Source organism: Neltuma alba, unplaced genomic scaffold, assembly GCF_004799145.2.
Source record: "Neltuma alba isolate B1F8T4 unplaced genomic scaffold, ASM479914v2 tig00011122_pilon, whole genome shotgun sequence".
In the NCBI taxonomy this organism is placed as follows: domain Eukaryota; kingdom Viridiplantae; phylum Streptophyta; class Magnoliopsida; order Fabales; family Fabaceae; genus Neltuma; species Neltuma alba.
The window spans coordinates 10,752-22,074 of record NW_021635859.1 but is presented as its reverse complement, the minus strand read 5'-3'; the positions used below and the strand labels follow the sequence as shown (position 1 = coordinate 22,074).

Below are 11,323 nucleotides of genomic sequence, written 5' to 3'. Positions count from 1 at the left end.
TCCCAGAAACGAAAATGACCAAATATGTTTCATTTTGTTAGCTCAAAAATCAAGGAAGATATAAAGAAACCGATATCGTGCTGTAGCATTAATGTTCTAATGATTGAAGGGCTCAGTTATGTTATTATATATAATATGTAACTAAAGAAAAAGAGAGACTCAAAAGCAATACTATACTCCCAAATGTCCAAAGTTGCTAATCCTAACAAGAAGTGCCCCACTCACATTGCCAAATTATCAAGCAACATCTTTTGAAATGGTAAACCCAAGCTTAGTTTAATTAACTACTAAGCTCATCGGCTACTAAATAAATACTCCTTTCAACTTTATTTATAAGTCTCTTTTAACATTTTTTTACCCGTAATTACGAAAAACCTTAAAACTTGACATCAAGCGGTACAAGAGAGGCAGGTAGGCCACACAAAATGAAAGATGATGCATCCAAGTCGGTCCCATTCTCAACTTCCAAAAGTAAAGTGAATAAGGAAGTCATTACAGAAAAGATAAATTTCAGGGAGTCTCCGAAAAGCCATTTTACAGATTCTGCAAGATGTCTGCTTTTTATCTTTCTCTGCTTTTTTGAACGGCCTCTCTGTTTGTTTGTTGAAGTAAAACCTGAGAATTAGATTAGTCCATTAGAACCCCCCTCCCCTCCTTCACAAGTCTCAGTGTCTTGCATTAAGAGACGTCTCTGAGGTTAAGTCATCATCATGAGCACAATAAAAGCAGAAGGAAAGTGCCACTACCCTATTTGATGCTACATCTTCCCACTATATCCCCAATCAATCATCATGATCCGTGTCCAAAAGCTATATCCACAGCTACTCTCTATCTCTTGTACGCTAACGTTTCTTTCAAAAAAAGATCACTTCTTTTTTTTCCCCCCTTTATTTTTCTCTCCCCCAATCCCTGATTCTTCCTCAGAAAACATGTCCCCGAATCATCCCTTCCTTCAAATATCGTCGTGGCAGTATGTGCGTACGTGAATTAGTATTTTATATGAATGTGTTAAGCACAAAGTAAACAGTACCCATGTAGTTTGGAGAGGTCGCGGTAGGGTGTAGGCAAACTGAGATGCACTGAATGATGAGTGTTCCTTCTTGTACGCCACGTGTATCTGCCAAGTGACTACAGCTGGAAATCACCAGTGACTTGCAAATCGTGCGGCTGATGATCATTGACAATTTCATGGACTTTTTCAATGATGCGTGAGAAGAATGGAAGACTTTGGATGGTGCTGCCAATTATAAGGTGAAAAGATGGTTTGTTTTCTGGGAAACGTTTGATGGCTAAGAAAGTAGTAGTTAAACTTAAAGTGTTAGGCAAAAATTGGGGACGGATGTAAAATCTCTAAGTACGTTAAACTGTAATAGTCTTTATAATGCAATCTGTAAAGAATGAATAATGAAGTTATAGGGTTAGAGAGGATGGTGAGAATTAAAGAGGAGGATTATTATTGTTGGAGTGAGTTTGGGGTTTGGAGAGAGCAAGCGGTTGCGTGGGAGTCTCAATCCTGCTTTGGTCTCATAATGCAAAAAGTTGGAAAGTGACCCGAAGCCATTTTGGGACCTAAAAGAAAAAAAGAATCTCTTGAACACAACAGCCACCACCTTTCTTTCTTTTCTTTTTCTTTTCTTACCCCTTTAATTAGTGTTGTTTAACAATCTCAACCACCTATGATTTTGCACAACGGGTTCGGGGTTATTTTGTCGTGTTCATTGATTCATTGATTCTCCACAATTCAGCCTTCCAAAACAGATTTTCTACAATTCATGGTTGTTAGTTTCACATTTTAAAAAAAAACGTTATTGTTGTTGTTGGTACGTTGCTACTATTTTATCTGGTTTTTAATATAATAGTTAGTTAATTAATTTGAATAAATTAAAAAAATTGTTGAGTTAGTTATTTATAATAAATAAATATTGTTTTTTTAAGAATCCTTTTGCTAACCATATGTATCAGTGAGAACTACTATTTGATTAAATCTTCAACGTGTATACCTACTACAAATACTATTTTAAAAAAATAGATAAATATAAGAAATAAAATTTTTGTACTAAGGATAAGAGATACTATTTTTTAGTCAATGATAATGTATGTATGAAAATGTAAAAGCCTCTTTGATTCCTACATTATTTTGCACAGTCATATGGTTTACAAGGTGGTTTATTTCCATTAATCATCCATTGTCCTCGTTAATCTACAGCAAATTTGGAAATAAAAGTTTATCTCATTGGTAAAAGTGCGAATCAAGTTCCATCACTACTGTGTAAGTATTATTTTAATCATATATAACAACGTATGATCTTATCTCTAATAAATTACTGAGAATAATTAACGGACATGAATTTTTGTATTTATTTAAGAATAAAACCGCATAAAATATCTTACTTTATTGTGCCCAAAATGTACGCAAAAGGGGAATGGTTTTTCCAGCTTCTTTTCCAGGAAAATTCAGGTGAATTTCCCGCGAAGTCTTTTACTGTTTTCTAACTTCGAATTAACAACACACGTACGAACACGCGTCCCTCGCACTAATTGCAGATTTTTTTTTTCTTTTTTGGTGAAATAATTCAAGATTTCTTCCCCCATGTAAAAGCCTTTCAAGTTTCAACTTTCAACAAAGCACTTACCTCCACCAGTAGGAGGACCTGACATTCAAAAGAGTTCCCAGCGAAATTATTGCTTCTTTCTACTCTCTTTCTAAATAGTGTGTGTGTGTATATATATATGCATGTATAAATAAACCCATCCTCTCCCTTCTTCCTTAACGTTGTAAACTTGTCTCCTTTCTCAAGTTTCAAGCCTTTCTTGTTCCTCCTTCGTTTTGCAGATGTCTCTAATCACGGTAAGTTCTCCGAAACACTGCGCCATCAAGAAAGGACCTCACATAGAGAGGAAGTACAAGAAGTTCTTGTTCATCGTCTCTTCATGTTTCACCATAATTTTGCTTCTAATCCTTCTCATCTGGTTCATCCTTCGCCCTTCCAAACCTCAGTTCTCTCTCGAAGAACTCGACATCTACCAGCTCAATCTCTCGGGCCCTTACCTCAACTCCACCATTCAGCTCACCCTCCTATCCAAAAACCCCAATCGGAAAGTGGGCATTTACTACGACGAATTTCAAGTGTACGCCGCCTACAAGAGCCAGCAGATAACAATGGATTCTTCCCTTCCTCCTTTCTACCAGAGCAACGAAGAGAGCAATCTCTTGTCTGCTTCTTTGGTGGGAAATGGCCTCCCTGTGTCTCCCTCTCTTGCTTATGAAGTGGCTCGTGATCGAGCTGCTGGAAGACTGGTTCTGAATGTCAAGGTTAATGGCAAGCTTCGATGGAAGGTGGCAACCTGGGTGTCTGGTCGTTCGAGGTTTACTGTTAATTGTGTTTCATTCGTTACTTTTGGACCGGCTGTGCCTTTTGGTCCTGTGAGTTCAAACCAGGGGGCTCACTGTTCTACCGATGCTTGATTATAAACTGATTATACGAATCGCAGTAATATTAGTAATGAAGTTTTTCTTACTGGTTTAATTTTCAGCTTTTGGTTTAGCTTTGATGCTGATGAGCTCTGTACATATAAAATATATGAAAGATAGGACCAAAAGTTGGGATTTCTCGTGGGTGAGATGAAAAGGCTTGCTTGCTTATTAGGTTGTTGTAAATCTTATCGCTTGTGCTTTTATTTTCCTACTCTCTTTCTGTTTCCCATTATCTCTCTGCGGAATATTTTCTTTTGGGAGTGGATTCATGAGTAGATACTGGGTCACCTGGGCTTCTTTGTGGGAGAAGAAGAGTGATTTCGATTGAGGAATATTTGGATGGGATCATTCCCACAAGATATGTATGGAAATTGAAATTGAAAGCTTTTTTCCTTCTCAAAGAATCTGCATGTATATCACAGTATTATATACATGTCAATTTATTGCCTTTAACAAGAATCGTACATTGTAGATTGGTAGGCTTTGAATCCAACTTTTGGTAGCCATGAATCAAATTATATTTGTTCCTTCTTTTTGGAATCATGAGAACCCAATGGCTTTTCATTTCTGTAAATGAATATCCAGAACCAGAAGATGCTAAAGTGAATAGTTCCCCACTTGTCCTTTTATTTTTAGCACGTAACCTCCCAGATAGATGCTTCTTCTAATACCATTCTGATACAGTCACAGTCATTCCATCCCAACTATTAAACCCAATTGTTAAATGCATTTATAATTGATTAACATGTGATCAGATTGCTTCTCTTTTTCACTGATGCTATTAAATTATATGATGCAGATCAAAAGAGGGGAAAAAAAAAAACTCCGTTCCCCCTGCTTGGAAAACCTGTGCCAAAAATTTGAGAAAAGTCAGATAACTTTCTAATGAGTTTAAAAAAACCCAGAACTGTACAACTGGAGCTGAAAATGGGAAGCAATTTCTTGCAAAATACAGCAACACTACTGCAGATTTTAAATGGAAAACGACTGGCACTATATCGCACACACTTGTCCTATTATAGCACGTTACATTCCTATCACACACAATTATTCTTTAGAGAAAGTACCTTTGAACTTGTTAGCTTTTACCTTTTTAAATTTCTCTTCATGTTGAAAACTTCACTGCATAGAATTATTGACAAATGCCCGAGTATTAAGGTCCAGGGAAGAAAAGAAACAAAAGAGAAAAATATCCAATTAATGACTTTCTTATGCAGCTACTATAACCTAAAATTTAATATAGTCATTTGATAGATTTGAATATTGTTTAGCCAAAATGAATTTTTCAACATGATTTTTTAGTCATAAAATTAAAATCGTGAATTACATTAAGTAATTAAGGCACACACAGATGTGCATGCAAATATATGTATGTTGTTTGTATGTATGCATATGAAATAAAGACAAATTTGTGTCAAAGGTGAATGGAAATAAAGCAGCATGTTGATGCTGTTGTGACCCCATAACTGACTGTGGATGAAGGACAGGCAATTCAAAAGCGAAAGTGGGATATGATTTAGGGAAAGTTGCTTTTCATGTTTTGAATTTGATTAAACTTATACTACCTCCTGTCCTACTTATAAGAACTAGTTGACTAATTTGAGAAGATTAAGAAAAAAAGTTAAGTTAGTTATTTGTAAGAAATAGGTGTTGTCTTTCCTAAAATATCCTTACTAATCAAGCGTATTAGTTAGAACTACTATTGTTAGAAGGATTATTTTGGAAAAAATACATAAATATGAGACACAAAATAGATTAGGATCTTATATTTAGGATCAAAATAAAAATCAAACAAGATCTTATATTAAGGACCGGAGGTAGTATAACGAATCTAAAACAATGTAGTCATTTCTTTTTTTCTTTTGGTGAAAATAATATAGTTATTTCTAATCCTAAGACTGGAAAAATTGCATCTTATTTTAAGAATTTGGCATAAATAATTACTCCTCCGGTCCTAATTATAAGACCCAATTGACTTATTTGAAGAGATTAAAGAAGTAAGTTCAGTTGGTTATTTATAATAAATAAGTGTTGTCATTCCTAAAATATCCTTGTTAATTAAGTATATTGACTAACACTATTATTATTAGAAGGATTATCTTGGAAAAAAATGCATAAATATAAGAGACAAAATGGATTGGGGTCTTATAATTAGGACCAAATAAAAAAAGTCAAATAAAAAAATGGGGTCTTATAATAAGGACCGGAGGAGTATAATATTTTCAAACAATTGGCATGAGTTGTTTTAATCATAATTTTCTTTTCAGTTAATACAATGTCTAATCTTTATAATTTGCCACATTGTAGTTTTTGTCCTTCTAATTTTAAATCATAAGTTTCGTTAAGAAACAAAATATTACATGTTCTTATTGAAAGCACAGCAACAAAAATCAAAATAAAAGCAAATTGTAAAGACTAAACAACATAATAATCCTTTTTTTAATTGTCTCAAAATCTTACAATAAATTATATTACCTTCAATCCTAATTATAAGATTTAGTTGACTAATTTGAGGATATTAAGAAAATAAATTAATTTAGTTATTTATAATAAATAGGTGTTATCTTTCCTAAAATATCCTTACTAATCAACTATATTGATTAGGACTATTATTATTAGAAGAACTACCTCAGCTTGAAAAAAATCTATAAATATGAGAACCCGAGGTAGTATAAACTTACTTCATCAAGTGTATTTATAATTGTTTTTTTTAATTAACATAATTATGATTTATTTTGTCGCTTAGCGTCTGTGAAATTGGAGAAGCACAGTGGCGTCGGGCCAAGTCAGGGAATGCCTTGAAGTGTGAGACAAAATGTGGGATGGGAAGACTCTTTATTTTAAATGTGCATTGGGCATGAAGGGTCAGTAGGATTATGGTTAAATAATCGAGTCATTGTATCATGGAACTCATTTGTAAACCTAAAGAAAGTTAGAAAGTAGGACTTAGAAATCTACAGGTTTCCTTTACGAAAATGCCAAATGATTTTTGACAAAAAAGCTGAGACTGAGAGCACCCTGCCTTTTTCCCAGCATACTCGAACCCCTTCCCCCACCACCCACCAAACAAAACAATCCACAGCCAAACTTAATGGCTACGCAAAAATAACGGACCCTCACTCCCAAAACAAAAAATGTTCAAAACTGCGAAAATAAAGATTCCAGCATACCACAATGATGCATAAAAATACTAGTTACTGTATTTAATATAAAAACTAGTTAACTAATTTAAGTAAATTAAAAAAATTTAGTTAAATTAATTACTTGTAATAAATATGTATTATTTTTTCTAAAATACTCTTACTAATCAGGTGTCATTTGATAAAATATTTAACATGCGTAACTACTCCAAGGACGATCTTTGTAAAAATGAACAAATTGATTAGATTCTTATATTTAAAATTAAATTAAAAGTCAAACTAATTTTTATATTAAGTACAAGAGGGGTAGTAAAGACAAAAAAAAGTTTAAATATTACTCCTCCGGTCCTTAATATAAGACCCATTTAACAAATTTGATTAGATTAAGGAAGTTAGGTAAGTTAGTTAATTACAAGAAAAGTGACACATTTTTCCTAAAACACCATAATCATCTTTCTTAATACCCCCTCTCCCTCTTTTACTTGATTATGGTTGAGGGAGTATCCATAGGGGTAATTTAGAAAAAATTGATAAATATGAAAAATGGGTCTTATATTTAGAACCAAAACCAACTTAAAAATTAGGTCCTATATTAAGGACCGGAAGAGTATTAGAAATTGTTTATTTATTTATTTCTTCTGGACTCCCGGCCTGCCTCCCCCTCCTACTCTAGTTGGGGCCTGGTCCATCATGAAGAAGGCCGTACGCACTGCGGCCTCCACTGTGCAACATCGAAATCCATTTTGTTAGGGGTGGCTAGCTTGTAACCCGCCCGCTTATTCTTAAAGGGGTTCGGGCTAGCCAGTAATATCCTCATGTAGTTTTTTTCCTGCGATCTAATTTTTTTAATAGTTTTATTATTTGTATAAGATTTTTTTATTTTTTAAATATTTAATACAATATTACTTATTTTATTTCTAATTTAATGTATTTAATATTTTTTTTTATTTATCTCATTATTACTCTTTTATATTTATCTATTTATATATAGGGATATATTTAAAAAAAATACTACGTTTGTTATATATTAATTATTTTTAATTAATTTTAATTGTTTTTTTAAACAGTACAATTTAATTAAAATGATAATTAGAATGCGATGCGGTGCGATGTAATTAATTATATGAGTGAATAAACTAACTAATTTAGTTTAACATTATCATTGTCAATTCTAAAATGAAATCGTATCCTGGTTACCTCGAATTTGTGTGACGTTAACCTCGGCTTGATCCTTTTCCTCCCAAATCAGAATCAAATTCCCTATTCTCATCGCCCTAGTTCCATCATTTCCACTCCAACATCCCCAAAAATTGAAGACTCTGTACATGAACGTTCTGCTACACCTGCCACAGCGCCCTCCGCTTTGTCCCGACCGAAGAAATCAGACGACCACCCTCCCTCTACGGCTCCACCGAAGCGCAGCCGGTAGGCCTGCCGTCACTCTCTCAATCTTCAATATCTTCTTCTTTCACTTTGGTATTGTCTTTGAATTATTGAATATGTCAATAAATTCGTTTGCCACTTTGCCACTCATGTATTGTCGTGCTAAACCCTTGTTTTTGGACGTTGTATTATTATTATTATTTATTGCTGGGTATTGATACTTATTTGGGTTACGACTTATTGGACGAGTCCTTACCCAGCGAGAGACCTTGCATTCTTTGGAGACATTTTGCTGCGTGAGAGCATCCCCCCCCCCCCTTTCCAACGAGGGGGTAATGGAGCATGATATATTTTTACATATGAAAACTTAGAAATCAGGTGCCATATGAATCTGATAGTTCTGCAGAAGGAAGGAACGGATTTGTTCCATTAATCTTGTACGCTAGCTCTTATGAATCTTGTGCCATATCAATGACATTGCACTGGGGCAGAAGTTACTTTGTTTAGAAATGTTTTATTCGTGTTCTTTCCTAATCGACTTTGCATCTGCAAATTCTTTGTTAGGCTCAGCCTTCTCCGGGCACAATTGTTCTAAAACATAATTTGTTCAAAGCTACTCTGCAATGCAATGAGATGGAATTTACAGAAATAAAGATCCATGATCCACCCATAATAACTTTTGTACGTGTTTATCTTAGATATTGGATTCCTTAGAAGATAGCTGCATGAATAAATAGAGATATATTTGAGTAGTGTGGGGACACTCCATAGTAAAAAATATTTTCTTCACTACTGAAGGATTAACATCCTTGGGTGAAGAAAACCCATTCACATTTGGAAACATTGCGTGGCTTTGATCTGTATTCAGTAGAATTCGGCCTGCAAAATTGACTATCATGAACATAACTATTCACTTCTTTAAACATTAAATAGACATTGAACCTCCCTCTACTTTAGCAAGGAATTAGATTATCCCTTTGCGTATGTCTCCAAATCTCCTTCATCTCCCCAAATTTGAATGCCCATAGTTGCAATTTCATTACTTATGTCTCTGCCTGGAATTTGTTATCCGTTCCTCCGTTCTCTCTCTTCTTCAGCAATTTTTTGTCTCAGAATAATTTTTCATTTGTTTTTCCAGTTGTCCGTTGTCTTTTGTGTTTGAGACACGTCTCCTATTGTTTAACTCTGGCAATATATTTATTTATCAGCTTATTTACTTATGGGGAAAATCTCTAAACCCTCACTCCCTTCTGTTACTAGGGCTAATCTTCTATGATTTCCTCAGCTGGAACTTCTTGAATACCAATCCCAAAACCCTAGCTTAGGGTTTTTCTATTCTTAAATTTTTTTTCTTGGGAAATGTATTCTCCTTAGAATGCCAAACATGTGAACTCTAAGCTTCTCATAAATGTTACTGCTTGATATTTTTCCAAAACTCATGGTAGGTATTGTATGCTTATTTACAGTGTTGTTTGTCATGCATCTGTCAGGTTGCATTCATTGAATGGATGGAGTAGTTAATTCTAAATGGTATTTTGGGTATTTTTAGCTTTTTGATCTAGATTTACTTGTTTTCCACAGATTTTGTGTCCATGTCCGTATTACTATTCCTGAACAATGAGAACTATGGTTCTTCTTTTGACTTAAATTCTGGCGGGGAGTTCCAGAAATACCTTCAATGGCAATGCCAATAAGAAGCGTATTGATTTATATGCATTTCTGCAGGTGTAGATGGAAACTGAAGCCGGTCGACAACCCAAGCCAGAGCGCTCAAGGACAAGATGGACAGCATCCCTTGACAAGATATTTGCCGACTTGGTTGTCAAGCAGATTCAGTTGGGGAATCGACCAAACAATGTTTTTGACAAGAAGACATGGAATCACATTCGTGATGAGTTTAATAGGCAGACAGATCTAAACTTCAATAATAATCAACTGAGGAAGCATTTGGATGTTCTTCGAACGCGCTTTCACAATTTGAAGTCTGCTTATGATCAGAATAATGACTTTGTTATGAATGATTCTTGCTGCATTGGTTTTGAACTCTGGGAAGATTTGGGGGTAAGCATTTTTTCATCATTGAAACAAATTTTTTCCCTGTCGCCATACTTATCATGAATTCTGATGTTTTATACACAGGCTCAGCATAGGCCTGAAGCAGTTAAAGTGAAAGACTGCCCTATATATGAGCAGCTATGCACAATCTTCACAGATCCAGCTGCTGATGGAAAATACGCTCAATCTAGTCATTATGAAGAGTTGGACAAGTCCATTGGAACGAATGCTGCTGGTTTAACGTCATGTCCGGAAGGTGGAGTCTCGCATACTGAAAACCCATCATCAGTATCAAAGCCAGTGCAGGGGAATGCCTCAACTCCAGAGAAGGTAACAAAGAATCCTTCAGATAGGAAAAAGAAACGTCCATCTGAGACTCAAACTCCCAGTTTCGATCGAGACACGTGTGATGCCATGGCTGAGGCTTTGTTAGAGATGGTTGCTGCTTCAAGGCTAAGGACGGTTGCTTCAACTGCAAGTGATGATAAATATTCCATCACAAATTGCATCAGAGCTCTGGATGAGATTGAAGCCATTGATCAGAAGCTCTACCTTTCTGCATTGGACCTCTTTGAGAACCCTAGTTTAAGGGAGACTTTCATTTCCTTAAAAAGTGACCAGATACGACTGGCGTGGATTCAAGGAAAGTGTGGTAAAAGTTCTTCCTCTTAGACTAAGGTCATTTTGGTGGTGGCATTGAGCAGTGTTGATTTGCTCGGGCACAGCCTACGAATTTTGTTTATAACATGGCCTTCTTTTGCTGGAAATGATACTGCTTTAGTTACAACAAAGTCACAACCTGCTGCTGGTTCACCTCTTGCTCCCCTTTTTCTGCACAATCTTTTGCATTCTTGACCGCCGGATTTTTTTTTTTAAAATGATTTCTAGCGAAACAATTACTGGAGTTTGAAAATGGACGAAACTTGTCCGCTATTACTAATATACTTAACGTCAGGTTTTTCAACAAGTTAGTTAATTAAATGTGGATTTTGACATATAGGTACTTGGAAGAAATTTTTTTTTTTTTTGGGGTTGGGACTTGCTTCAAAAGATTTTTTTTAATGAATTTTTAAAATTTAAAATTAAATATCTTGATTTTTACTTCAAGGATTTTCTTTCAAAGATGCTTAAATGGATAATAATATTCTTAGTAATTTATATAAAAACGTCCGTTATCTCTAATGCCAACACATCTATCAAAAATTGAAACAAGGAAATTGCCACGCCAAATTTATTTTATTAGATGATGAAAGTAGATGAGCTAATTTTT

General features: G+C 34.8%; 2 protein-coding genes across 2 annotated transcripts; both read left to right on the top strand.

The window, feature by feature from the left end:
• The first annotated feature begins 2,726 nt into the window (after positions 1-2,726).
• On the top strand, positions 2,727-3,876 carry LOC114761491 (NDR1/HIN1-like protein 26). The gene has a single exon (XM_028950864.1). It carries the CDS (start codon positions 2,834-2,836, stop codon positions 3,464-3,466), a length of 633 nt encoding a protein of 210 aa, XP_028806697.1. The 5' UTR covers positions 2,727-2,833; the 3' UTR covers positions 3,467-3,876.
• Positions 3,877-7,769: 3,893 nt separating this feature from the next.
• LOC114761494 (L10-interacting MYB domain-containing protein) lies at positions 7,770-10,866 on the top strand. Its single transcript, XM_028950869.1, has 3 exons — positions 7,770-8,040; positions 9,724-10,059; positions 10,138-10,866. The coding sequence occupies exons 2-3, from the start codon at positions 9,730-9,732 to the stop codon at positions 10,723-10,725; spliced, it is 918 nt and encodes a 305-aa protein (XP_028806702.1). The 5' UTR covers positions 7,770-8,040; positions 9,724-9,729; the 3' UTR covers positions 10,726-10,866.
• Positions 10,867-11,323: the final 457 nt, after the last annotated feature.

Coding starts and splice junctions, on each gene's coding strand:
- LOC114761491 (XM_028950864.1), top strand. CDS start 2,834: ATGTCTCTAATCACGGTAAGTTCTCCGAAACACTGCGCCATCAAGAAA.
- LOC114761494 (XM_028950869.1), top strand. CDS start 9,730: ATGGAAACTGAAGCCGGTCGACAACCCAAGCCAGAGCGCTCAAGGACA. Junction 10,060..10,137: donor AACTCTGGGAAGATTTGGGG/GTAAGCATTTTT, acceptor TTTTATACACAG/GCTCAGCATAGGCCTGAAGC.